Genomic DNA, 13815 nt, shown 5'->3' with positions numbered 1-13815 from the left:
GTGCCTCTACGGCCGAAATATATTTTTAGGCCCCTGTCAAACTTTTAAAAATGTTTCCTATAGAGTAGTATTTTTTTTTTTAATTTTTAAAATGTTTATTTATTTTTGAGAGAGAGAGAAACAGAGTGTGAGTGGGGAAGGGGCAGAGAGAGAGAGGGAGACAGAATCCAAAGAAGGCTCCAGGACCTGAGCTGTTAGCATGGAGCCTGATGCGGGGCTTGAACTCGTGAACCACACTAGATCATGACCTGAGCCAAAGTCCGATGCTTAACTGACTGAGCCACCCAGGCACCCCTTAGAGTATTATTATTTATATATGATTTGTTTTATGCAAGACACAAACAACTAAATTTGAGTTACTATTTGGAATATTTAATTAGGAACTGAAGTTGTCAGGTTGCCTGGGTGGCTGAGTCAGTGAAGGGTCTGACTTCAGCTCAGGTTGTGATCTCATGGTCCATGGGTTCAAGCTCCACGTTGGGCTCTATGCTGACAGATCAGAGCCTGGAGCCTGCTTCAGATTCTGTGTCTGTCTCTCTGCCCCTCCCCTGCTTACACTCTGTCTCTCTCTCTGTCTCTCTCTCTGTCTCTCTCTCTCTCTCTCTCAAAAATAAGTAAACATTAAAAAAAAAAAAAGAAAAATCTTTCTGCAGAATGTTTTCCTCAATTTAAAAACAGAGTATTTTTTCTTTGGATTTCATCTCTTTATTTTCATATATTTACTTTAGTCAAATCCAGTTATGATCCTCCTAAAATAATTGTCTGTCTACCACAGAATATGCTATTTCTTAGGATAATGTTATATGATCTGGTAAGGCATAAGGTTAAAAATTTTTATTAAAATTAAATATTCTTAAGCACAACAAAGTAACACTTCATATAGTAGAGTGGAATCTCACCAACAGCAAAGTCCAAATAATCTAAAAATGTTTATACTAACTTGCTTTATTAATTTTCCGTAGGATTTGGTTGAAAATTTTGTGGGGAAAAAAAAAAATAAATAAAAAAAAATTAAAAAAAAAAAAAAAAAAAGGGGCGCCTGGGTGGCGCAGTCGGTTAAGCGTCCGACTTCAGCCAGGTCACGATCTCGCGGTCCGTGAGTTCGAGCCCCGCGTCGGGCTCTGGGCTGATGGCTCAGAGCCTGGAGCCTGTTTCTGATTCTGTGTCTCCCTCTCTCTCTGCCCCTCCCCCGTTCATGCTCTGTCTCTCTCTGTCCCAAAAATAAATAAACGTTGAAAAAAAAAAAAATTTAAAAAAAAAAAAAAAAAGAAAATTTTGTGGGAGGCCACATTTTGAGAGACATGAAAATGATTATTAAGATATACCTTAAAATGTGTTTTCTTTGAATATAATCTCTGTAAAGACCGAACATAAGTTATAATAAAGTTATATTCTCTTTGTGTTTTGCAGTATAGATTATCTGTAAGAGTTTCATTAACCTTCATCAGAACATTTTGAGTATGAGTGTAAGCCATGGTATTAAAGCTTATTTTGCAGACAAGACACATGCTTTATATGCTTTTGTAAGAAATGGAATCTTTAATAGCTTCAGACCTAGCTTAAGACCCATAGTAAAGAGGAAGGTAAGTGAAAAGTAGAAAGGGAGACAAGTTTTAGTTTTCCTCCTTCCAAATATAAGGATATTTCTTCTTCTCTAACAATGTTAATGTGTATTAATAGTTCGTACTTTTATCTTTTGGTACCCGATTATTCCAAATGTTTGCTTTATCTATTCCTTTTAGGTGCCCCAATGTGAGTCTGCAAAAGCTGCCAGAACACTGGTTATGGAATGTTTTAGAGGAAATTAAATGCAGTGATCCCTCATCTAAACTCTGTGCTACAAGGCGCAGTGCCGGACTTCCTTTCTACATACAGGTACTTATCTTCGGGACATAGCTGTCTGTCTGTCTGTCTTTTGATAATTTGTTTTATTTGTCTTTTGATGATCCCTTTGACATGTGAGGGAGCATATTGCATAAGAGATAATTCTGGCTTTTATGTATGTGGCTTTGTTGCGTGTGTGGACAGTATGTTCCCATGACAGATCTGTTCTTGGAACAAACCCTCTCTACAAAGTCAGTCTTGTAATGTGAACAGAGGGTGGTATAGATTTCCGCCTGTGTATTAAGTAGGCAGACATCACTGTGGCACATTCATGGCTCACTTCTAGGAAGGGTGCACATTGCCTTTTTCTTTTTGAGTTAGTAAAAATAGTCTTCCTGTTATTTCAAGACCCTTAACACTTCCTCTGAAAGCAACAAGTATTAGCAATTTCTTTTCAATACGTCCATAAAATGTCCATGCGTAAAATAATTTTAATCCTAATGGTAGCTAACATTTATAAATGGTTATTTGACATATATTAACTTATTTAATCTTTCTTCAAGCCCTATGAGATATGTCCTGTTATCATTTGTATACTACAGATGAGGAAACTGAGGCTGAGGAAAGTTAAGTGACTTGCCCAAAGCCCCAGAGATAGTGTGAGCAGGACTAAGACTGGAAGCTTGGGCAGCCTGAATCCTGAACGACTCTACATGTGAAAATGGGTGTGTGGTAGTGCATTTTCTGTTTTTTAATACAGAAGAAAGCATATTATACACACTGTTTTGCCCTTGCTTTTTTTCCACTTACTGTTTTACCTCAAAGATCATTGCATATCAGCACACCCAGATATTGCTAGTTGATAGGAAAATATTTTTTTTCTACAGTGTTGAAATTAAGAGGCTATCGTCCTCATGAATTCAACGAATAAAAACCAAAGTCCTCACAATATTAAATCAGACCCCAACCTGGAAGGTCTTTGTTTAATATTTAGTAAGATTCAGTCCAGGAATGGTGGTGGTATAATAAAAGCAATGAAAATAAGTGCAACAAAGTGTTTTATTAGTGCCTCTACATTTTTTCCTTCTCTTTCTTACTCGTCAAATTTCCACAGTCATCATTTTGTGATGACAATGGACACCAACTTGCAGAGGTTGTTGATGTGATGCAGAGCTCATCGAAATGAAAACTCTCTGATCTGACCCATTCTGCATCAGTTTGGTTCATCTCCTGCCTGTAATTCATTTGGACCTCGTGTGTTTTTGCCTCACTTGAGGACAAATGTTAAGATAGTAGCAAGGTCTAGTTGCATGTTTGTGCAGTGTGCTTATTCCACCTCTGGCTCCCGTCTAGTACTAAATATTGGTCATAGTGACAGAGCAGTTAGGACACACACTTTCTTTTTTTTTTTTTTTTAACTTTTTAAATGTTTATTTATTTTTGAGAGAGAGACACAGAGCACAAGCAGGGGAGGGGCAGAAAGAGAGAGACAGAATCTGAAGCAGGCTCCAGCCTCTGAGCTGTCAGCACAGAGCCTGACGTGGGGTTCGAACTCACGAACCAAACCGCAAGATCATGACCTGAGCCAAAGTCAGATGCTTAACTGACTGAGCCCCCCAAGCGCCCCAGGACATGTCCTTTTTTAGTCCATCCTTGGAAAGAATGTCGTAACTATGCACACAACTCTTGGGGGGGGTGGGGAAAGCCATGGCTCCAAGGAGACATTTCAGTAATTGCGTGTAGCTTTTTTATTTATGTTAGTTGAGTAAAATCTAAATTATTAGAAAAATCTGTTCAGAGAGGCCCCCATTCCTCTTAGCATAACTTACCAATAAGTTATGTTCTCATGGAAACCTCTACTTAGTGTTAACTACGGAGAAAAACTGCCTAGTTTATGAACTTATCTTCTGTACAGAGAGATATAAAAATGTTTTGAGTGGTCATTAGAAAAATAGTATATATGTTTTATGAGCATAAATAGCATAAATATACTATAATAAATTTGTCTTTTTTTTTTAAGTTTATTTATTTTGAGAAAGAGACACAGAGAGAGAGAGCATGCATGAGCAGAAGAGGGGCAGAGGGAGAGGGAGAGAGAGAATCCCAAGCAGGCTCTGTACTGTCAGTGCAGAGCCCGATGTGGGGCTTGAACTCACAAAGTGTGAGACCATGACCCGAGCCAAAATCAAGAGCCGGATGCTCAACTGACTGAGCCACCCAGGTGCTCCGATAAATTTGTCTTTTAAACCTACCTGTTTTGGATGTGTTTACCTCTTTTATGGATTATAAAAGCTTCCAAAAAGCTGAATAGCTTGAAACTTTCACTCTTGGGGGCTACTAGCTATGTACAAATGAAATAACCACTGCTACTCCTAGCTCTATACAACCACTGATCTGTTTTCTGTGTCCACAGATTTGCCTTTTCTGGATATTTCATATAAATGGGATCATATACTGTGTGGCCTTTATGTCTGGCTTCTTTCACTTAGCATGTTTTCAAAATCCATCCATGTTGTAGCATATATCAGTACTTCATTCCCTTTTATTGGCTCAGGTGGTTTGATATCCTATTTTTATGTTTAATGTATATTGGCAAAATGTTAGACACAAAGTAAATTAGCAGCTCTTGAAAATTCAAATATAGGACCCCTTTGGAGTTTGTAGTATTTCCTTTTGCTCCATGGACTTTCCAGTATTATGGTTTGATGGTCCTTCAGGTAGAGACTCTTTGGTAAAAAATTAAACAACTGATCAATCTCCAGGGAGTTTCTAAATCCTTGCAAGAAATTTAATCCACAGGTGTTTTTGTTTTTTAAGTAAAGAGGATTTTCTTGTTGATAAATTTGTTACAAAATCTGACTTGCTGGGGGCTCCTGGGTGGCTCAGTCGGTTGAGCGTCTGGACTTTTGGTTTCAGCTCAGGTCATGATCCCAGGATCGTGGGATCAAGCCCCACATCAGGCTCTTCACTGAGCGTGGAGCCTGCTTGAGGTTCTCTCTCTTCTCTGCCCCCTTCCCCCACTTGTGTACACGTGCACTCTCTGTCAAATTAAAAAAAACAAAAAACAAAAAACAAAACCCAAAACTGACTTGCTTATTGTATCTGAGACCTGTCACATAGTTGTGGTCCTAGGAGAGTGCTCAGTAAGAACCATTCATTCAACCTTTTAGAATTGTATAGTTAACAAGCAAACTGGAAATGACCTTAAAGATGCCATGATATCACCATCACCTTATTTTACAGATGAAGAATCTGAGGGATGGAGAAGTTAAACTACTTGCCCAAGGCTGAATGGCTTAATTAACTTCCTTGATACCACATGTTTTCATAAGGGGATTTTTCATTTTGGGATTGATTCTAGGAACTAGAAATAGGTATATGTAAAACAGTAGCCCAGTTAATTTTTGTCTTGTTTTTCCATAGGCACTATTGGCATCTGAACCGAAGAAAGGCAAAATGGATTTGTTGAAAATAACAATGAAAGAGTTAATCTCCTTGGCTGGGCCTACAGATGACTCACAGAGCACAGTCTCCCAGGTAATAATGGAAATACACAAAGTCTGCTAGGAAGGCAGTGATTTTAAATCTTTGCTGTCCAAAAAAAAAGTATCTGCTAAAAAAAAGAAAGAAAGAGAAAAGAAAAGAAAAGTATTTGCTCTAGATATAGAATTATTGAAAATAGGGTAGGTATTTGAAGCTTGCTCTGGATGCTTTTGTTTTGTTGGCCTTTCCTGTCCACAAAATAAACCATTGCTTTAGTTGATCTATGTTAACCAAAATGACCTATTTTTAAACTTTGGTGAAAACATCCAACTAAAGGCATTTTATAATGCTACTCTGCCAGTTTTATTTCACATTTCTCCAATACCTGGCTAGCTTTAACATCTTTTCATGTGTTAGTCCTCTGAATTAATTCTGTGAATTGCCCATTGAAAGACTTTTTGGCTATCTTTAATTTGGTTATTTGTCTTTGTCTTTCAGGAGTTGGGTTTTTTTGGTTGTTTTAAAATGATTTTCCGGGGCACCTGGGTGGCTCAGTCGGTTAGGCGGCCGACTTTGGCTCGGGTCATGATCTCGCGGTCCTTGAGTTCGAGCCCCGCGTCGGGCTCTGTGCTGACAGCTCAGAGCCTGGAGCCTGTTTCAGATTCTGTGTCTCCCTCTCTCTGACCCTCCCCCGTTCATGCTCTGTCTCTCTCTGTCTCAAAAATAAATAAACGTTAAAAAAAAAATAAAATGATCTTCCTGATAACAGTTCTTTTTAGTGAGTTACACACCTCTTCTTCCAATCTGTGGCTTCTCTTTTCACTTTGCTTATGGTCTCTATTATTGCATGGAAGTTTTAAATTTTAATAAAATGGAATATGCCGGCTTTTTCTTTTATGGTTTGTACATTCGGATCTTGTTTAATAAATACACCAAGGTCAGAACATATTTTGTATTTTCTTTTTAAAGTTTTAATTTTATTTCTCACATTTCTGTCTTTACACTGTCTGTAATTTGTTTTTGTTTGTGTGTAAAATAAGAAAATAATTTTATTACCTTCCATTTGGATAATTAATATACAAGTGTTTTTGATACAGTATATCCTTTCCCCTTGATTTATAGCACCCTTCTATCTCTGATATACTGTTCTTGTTGACATGCATGTCTGTGTGTTTTGTTTTATTGGTCTGTTATATTATCTCTGAGCCAAAAACTCTATTTTAATTACTATCTTTTCAATAACTTTTGGTATCTGGTAGGGTGAATTTCCCTTTTTTCCTTTGCAATTATCCTGGCTATATTTTTTCCATTGCTCTTCCATATAAGTTATAGAATCAGCTTGCTAAGTTTAACAAAACCCCCTTTTGAATTTTTGTTGGAATTTAAATTTATTGATTTGTTTGGGGAAAATGACTCTGTGCTGAATATAAGCACAACAATAAGCAAAAAAATTAATTGCATTTATACACACCAGCAACATATAATACAATCCTTAAAATACTGTTTATAATCACTAGAAAAAATATAAAGTATGTAGAATTAACTCTCACAAAATATCTATAAGACTTTTATAGGAGGCTGTTTTTAAAAATAATGAAAGGGGTGCCCGGGTGGCTCTGTCAGTTGAGTGTCTGACTTCGGCTCAGGTCATGATATCACTGTTCGTGGGTTCGAGCCCTGCGTTGAGCTCTGTGCAGACAGCTCAAGAACCTGAAGCCTGCTTTGGATTCTGTGTCTCCCTCTCTTTCTGTCCCTCCCCCGCTCTCACTGTGTCTCTCAAAAATAAATAAACAGAATAAAATTTTTAAAATAACGAAAGACATAGAGAAAGATCTGAATAAATGGAGAAAACTAGCCATGCTCATGGACTTATTTTTGAGAGTAAGAGAGAGAGAGAGAGAAAGAGACAGCATGAGTGGGAGAGGGGCAGAGAGAGAAGACAACACAGAATCTGAAGCAGGCTCCAGACTCTGAGCTATCAGCACAGAGCCTGACACAGGGCTTGAACTCACGGACCGTGAGATCGTGACCTGAGCCAAAGCCGGATGCTCAACTGACTGAGCCACCTAGGCACCCCTAGAAGATTTAAATATTAAAAAAGAAGTCATGCCAGCTATTGTGTATTACAACTAATGACTTGTCTGTAAATCTTTTGGATTTTCTTTATGGATAATCATATCCTCAGTAAATAATGCTAAATTTGTTTTACCTTTCTAATTCTTATTCATAAAATATTTTTCTTATTCTGCTGGCTGGAACTTGTAGTATGATTTGTATAGCAATAGAAATAGCAGTTATCCCTATGTGATTGCTGATATTTGCTGTAGGTTTAAATCTGTCATATAGCTCATTAAGGAAATCACATTTCCTTGAATGCTTTCAAGTGTCTTTTGAGATAAATGTCTTCTCGAATTTGCAAATAATCATGAATATACTTATTTTTGATCCAATACCATCTTTGCTTATGGAATCCTAACCCACAACTTTGACATGGTGAATTGTTTTTACACATTGCTAGATTCCCTTAAAATCTTTTAAAAAATATTTTTTGCATATTTTCACTGGGTTCATGAGATTAGCCTGTGGTTTTTCTTTTTCATGCTGTACCTGTCCTTATTTTTTATGTAAAATTTTTTGTTGAATTATAACATATACAAAGACATATAGAAATCATATCTGTACAACAGTAAAGTTTCACGAGGTGAACATACTGGTGTAACTAGCAAGAGACAGAACATTTTAACACCTCAAAGCCTCCTCACGCTCCTTCTAATCGGTACCTTTTCCCCAAGGGTAACTACTAGCCTAACTTTAACACCTTAGTTTTAGTTCTACCTGTTTTTTTTAAGTTTTAAATAAATGAAAACATACCATTATGTACTCTTTTGATGTGGTTTCTTTTGGCCAACATTATGTTTATATTATCCATCCAAGTTGTAATTTATTTATTTTCGTTGCTATATGATATTATATAATTTATTCATTATTCTGCTGATGACCATTTGGGTTGGTTTTTATTTTGGGTTATTAAGAATAGTACTTTTTTTTTTTAATTTTTTTTTTTCAACGTTTTTATTTATTTTTGGGACAGAGAGAGACAGAGCATGAACGGGGGAGGGGCAGAGAGAGAGGGAGACACAGAATCGGAAACAGGCTCCAGGCTCTGAGCCATCAGCCCAGAGCCCGATGCGGGGCTCTAACTCACGGACCGCGAGATCGTGACCTGGCTGAAGTCGGACGCTTAACCGACTGCGCCACCCAGGCGCCCCAAGAATAGTACTTTTAAGAACATTCTTGTACATGCCTAATGGTGAACATATATATATTTCTTTTCAGAAGATACCTACAAGTGTTTTTGGGGTATGTTGTATATTAAGCTTTAATAGAAATTACCATTTTCCCAAAGTAGTTGTCCTTACTGTTCTAGCCAAGCTGTGCTAGACTGGTAAAATAAATTTGGGAGTCTTCTCTTCTCCAAATAGTTTATATAAATTGGGATTATCTATTCTTTGAATATTTGGTAGAATTCATCTATAAATTCATGTGGGTCAATTTTTTGGTAATTGTTGTAGTTATTATATTGGGTTTGTTTTTTTTGTTTTTGGTCTTTGGGTAGGATTTTTATCTATTGATTTCCTTTATATAATGATAAGCATCTATCTATTTGTTTTGATACATTCTTTTCCTGGGAAATTGTTCATTTTGTCTAATTTTTCAAATCGATTTGGGTAGCATTATTCACAGTAGTATTTTTGCTTTATTCTCTGTAGTATCTGTAGTCATATCATCCTTGGCATTCATGATACTGCTTGTTTTCTTCTCTCTTCTTGGTTAGCCAGAGGTTTGTTTCTATTTCAAAGAATCAGCTTTAGGTTTTGCTAATGGTCTTGGTTATGTCATTGCTTTTTTCAAAATTTTCTGCTCTTTTAAATTTTCTTTCTCTTTTCTAATTTATTGTTCTTTGTCATCTGAATTGGACACCGAGAACATTCATTTTTAGTCTTTTTTTCTTTATAGAAGCATGTAAGGCATGCATTTTTTTTTTTTTAAGTTCCACTTACATTGCGTCTCAAAATGTTGATGTGTAGCACCTTGGTTATTGGTCAGCCCTAAATGTTAATTTTTTTTTCATTTGACCACTTTTTTTTTTTTAAAATAAAGTATCAGTTTTGAAAGTATTTAAAGAAATCAGTTTCTGACTTAGTTCCACTGTGATCAGAACATAATATGTAAGATTTTAATTATTTGGTATTTGTTGAGATTTTATTTGTGGCTAGGTTTTAAGTCATTTAAAAAAATAAATGTTTCATGTGTACTTGAAAAGAACATGTTGTCTCTATTTGTTAGGTGCAGGATTCTGCATATGTCCATTGAATCAAGCTTTTTAGTTGCACTGTTTAAATCTTTTAAAAAATTAATTTATCAGATTAATTGTATTTTATCAAAATCTGCTATTTCATTTGTGGATTATTTATTTCTTCTCAAATTCAGTAATTTTTTTATTTTGAGGTTATGTTATTGAACGTGTACAGATTTAGAATTACCAGGGTCTTCAACCACATCTAATTTTTAGCTTTTTATTCTAGGTTCATGCTTTAAATATCCTTAGAGCCTTGTTCAGAGATACACGTCTGGGAGAAAATATTATTCCATATGTGGCTGATGGAGCTAAGGCTTCAATTCTAGGCTTTACATCACCAGTCTGGGCAGTAAGTGCTTTTGCCATTTTTTTTTTCATTGACTTAATTATACTTCCGAGTAGGTTTCAATAAGCTACTATTTATCTTCTTTGTTGGCTTTTTAGCCATAATTATTTGTTTTCTTATTTAAGTGATTGCCTTAGGGGTTTTAGCATGTATCTTTACCATCACTGTTCACCCTCAAGTGATATCGTATCACGTCAGTTGAAGTGTAAGAACCTAATGATACATATTTCCTTTTCTCTCCTCCCAATCTTTGTGCTTTTATTACAGTTTATGTATGTTATAAACCCACACTACATTGTTATTATTTTTGTTTAAACTGTCACTTATTTCTTTTTCAAAATTTATCATGTTAGCCATTTTAAAATATACAGTTCAGGGGTGCCTGGGTGGCTCAGTCGGTTGAGCACCTGACTGGCTCAGGTCATGATCTCATGGTTCGTGAGTTTGAACCCCACGTTGGGCTCTGTGCTGACACCTAAGAGCCTGGAACCTGTTTCGGATTCTGTGTCTCCCTCTCTCTCTGCCCCTCCTCCTCTCCTCACATTCTGTCTCTCTCTCTCTCAAAAATAAATAAACATTAAAAAGTAAATAAATAAAAATAAAATATACAGTTCAGTGGCACGAGGTACATTGGCAGTGTTGTGCAGTCATCACCACTATCCATTCTCAGAACTTTTTCATCACCCTAAACAGAAGCTCTGTATCTGTTAAACAGTCACTCCTCACTTCCTTGGTGAGGTACTCCCTGCCCCAGGGAACCTCTGTTCTACTTTCCAGGCTCTATGAATTTGCCTGTTGTAGGTACCTCATATAAGTGAAATTACAGAATTTTTGTCCTTTTGTGTCTGGATTATTTCATTTAGTGTAGTGTTTTCAAGGTTTATCCATGTTGTAGCCTGTGTTATTATTTCGTTCCTTTTTAAGGCTGAATGGTACTCTGTTGTATGTATATAGGACGTTTTGTTTATCCATTCATCTGTTTATAAACATTTAGGGGTTTTTTTGGCTATCATGAATAATGCTGCTCTAATTGAGAGTCAGTATTTTGTAGTGTAGCCAAAGGCACAGATTTCCAAGGTAAAGAGGAATCCTCAAGGTTGCCAACTTCTGCCTGGAAAATTGTGCATCTTCCTGTAAGAGAGATACATGTCTGAAATCCTGTCTAGGAGCATTGCCTAACTACTCCTGAGGACACAGTGTTTACCTTTTGCATTTACAGGAAGCAGAGCAATACCTGTGTACCTTCAGTAGAGTCATAGAGGTAGGAATGCGGTTTTACCATCCGGAAAACTAGAGATCATAAAACTGATTGCCAGCAATATCAATATTGTTTTCAACAAGTCGTAAATTCAAGATGAACAAAGAAATGCTTTCAGAGGGTGAAACCTGGTGACTTTTCCAACATTTAAGCAAAACTGAAAGTATCAAAAATGAGTGCCTTATTTTTAAAAAAATCTTTTTTGAGCCCTTTTGAAAGAGTAACACATATACTGCAGAAAATTTGAAAATATGGAAAAGCATAAAAAGAAAAGTAAAAGTCACCTGTTTAACCACGATACAGATGATAATCATTATTAGCATTCTGATGTATTTTCTGCCTTTTTTTAATGTGGGTTTCAAATGTGTGTAGTACTCAGATACACACATATATCCACAAAAGACTGCATTCACATATATAAGTGCTCATGTGTAGTTTTATGGGGGGGGGGAATCTTCCTTATTAACACTGGTGATGAAGGGATCTTTTTGGTTCTATTCAGTTTGCTGTACTTGAGAAAATAAACATCATAGCTCTAATGATCAGTACTGTGACTTTAATATATTGATTGTTAGCCTTTTTTTCTTATAAAAACTTAATCTAAGATATGCCAAAATTATAAATCAACATAATCAATGAACATGAAGAGGGCTTCATTTTAGGGCAATTGAAATGTATAACAGTTTAAAACAACCTACCACAGCATTCTCTGTTGAAGTCATTTACAGAGTGGTTTTTCCTGAATGCATGTGAAATGTGGTTTAATTTACTGAAACCTAATTTGTGCACGTCTTTTCAAGAATATATCTTGTGCCTAAATGTGACTACATTTGTACTTTGGACCTAACTGTTTTTCCATGTTGCAGAGGAAAACACAAGTAAAATTAACTTAATTTTAATTTTGCAGTAAGGAATGTTTTCCAACAAGCATTCATGTATAATTTTATTTTTTGTTTACAGATTCCTCAATCCTGTGTATTGAGACCATACAAATTTTTTGATATTTGCCATCCCTTGTGCATTTTTAAAATACAGGGGAAAGGTATTGTAAACAGATTAGCATTAAGCACATCTACTGTGTTGCAGATGATATGTTAAACACTAGAAATACAAGGATAAATAAGACATGATCATAATGATGTCTGTTTTATTGAGGATTTTCTGTGTGCCTGGCATCATTTACCTTGATAATCTCAGTTAATGCTCAGAACAGCCTTGCAAAGTAGATTCTGTTATTACAGTCATTTACAGAAAAGGAAAACAAGGCTCAGGAAGGCAAAATAACTTTGTGTAAGAACACACAACTATTATCTGTCTGACTCCAGAATCTGGGCTATTATAGGGGAAAGTTTTTGGTGTTAGAGGAATACAGAGGAGGTTCATTTTACCTACCTTATAGGTTTTTGGCCCTGTTACTTAGGAAACAGAGCTGGAACTATAGCCTAGGTGCTAAGGTTTTATTGAGTGGCACAAATCCAAAGCAGCAGGAATGAAGGAAAAAGGGAAGGTGAGACAAGGAAAGAGGAAAGACATTATTACTAAGCAGGCCTTGACCTTGCAGGAAAACCAAGCTAGTCGTCTGGTCATGTGATACATCTTCTAACCGGGCCATGTGAAACTACCACCTCTTGGAACAGTTCCATCTCCTCTCTCTTACTGGCCAAAGATTAACCGTTGGGGCACATGTTGGCACAACCTTTGGGCAGCTGCAAGAGAAGGCAGTTCCCATGCCCTGTGATACAGCGTCTCATCTGAGTCTGGAAATGTCTGGATGTTCTACAGCCTCTATGGGTATAATTGGGACAGACCTGGGGTTTCAAATTGTGGCTCCTACTGCTGTTGAAAAATCCTTCATGAGAGAGTTTCACAGTAGGGGAGTGATGGCATCCGATTGATGCAGTTAAAAATGGAGACTCAATTGTAAGGTGGCAAGAGAGAAGGAGGAAGACTAATCAGGAAGCTGTTGTAATAGTTTTGCCAAGTCATGATGATGGCTCAGAATGGAAAAATATTAGTAAAAATGGTGACATGTGATGATCTTTGACATGTATTTTGGAGATGAAGCTAGTTAAAAATATAGGTGAGGGGCGCCTGGGTGGCGCAGTCGGTTAAGCGTCCGACTTCAGCCAGGTCACGATCTCACGGTCTGTGAGTTCGAGCCCCGCGTCAGGCTCTGGGCTGATGGCTCGGAGCCTGGAGCCTGTTTCCGATTCTGTGTCTCCCTCTCTCTCTGCCCCTCCCCCGTTCATGCTCTGTCTCTGTCTGTCCCAAAAATAAATAAAAACGTTGAAAAAAAAATTTAAATAAAAATATAGGTGAGAGTAATTTATAGTTCCATACACACACACACACACACACACACACACACACACACTGAGGTATTTCTGAGCATTCCCCTTTTTTGTTAGTTCAGTGACTGGAAAACCTGATCTTCTTTCCCTGCATCGTCACATCGTCATTGCAGGGCAGGTAACTCGTCTTCCCAGCTTTCCTAGAAACTCTACCGAGTATGCCATTTTGGCATCCTACTAAGACCCACACTGA

General features: G+C 36.9%; 1 protein-coding gene across 4 annotated transcripts in view; it reads left to right on the top strand.

Moving 5' to 3' along the window:
- THADA (THADA armadillo repeat containing) overlaps positions 1-13815 on the top strand; it is a 329970-nt gene that overhangs the window by 81719 nt on the left and 234436 nt on the right. For all 4 annotated transcript variants that reach the window (XM_030310495.2, XM_030310494.2, XM_030310496.1 and 1 more), the window contains exons 23-25: positions 1743-1875; positions 5248-5361; positions 9894-10016. In XM_030310495.2, the coding sequence (XP_030166355.1) occupies positions 1743-1875; positions 5248-5361; positions 9894-10016 (370 nt within the window). The remainder of the gene's footprint in view (positions 1-1742; positions 1876-5247; positions 5362-9893; positions 10017-13815) is intronic.

The sequence above is a fragment of the Lynx canadensis genome, chromosome A3, assembly GCF_007474595.2.
Source record: "Lynx canadensis isolate LIC74 chromosome A3, mLynCan4.pri.v2, whole genome shotgun sequence".
NCBI classification, from domain to species: Eukaryota; Metazoa; Chordata; class Mammalia; order Carnivora; family Felidae; genus Lynx; species Lynx canadensis.
Note: the sequence above shows the minus strand (reverse complement) of the source record. Positions and strands in the feature narration are given on the sequence as shown.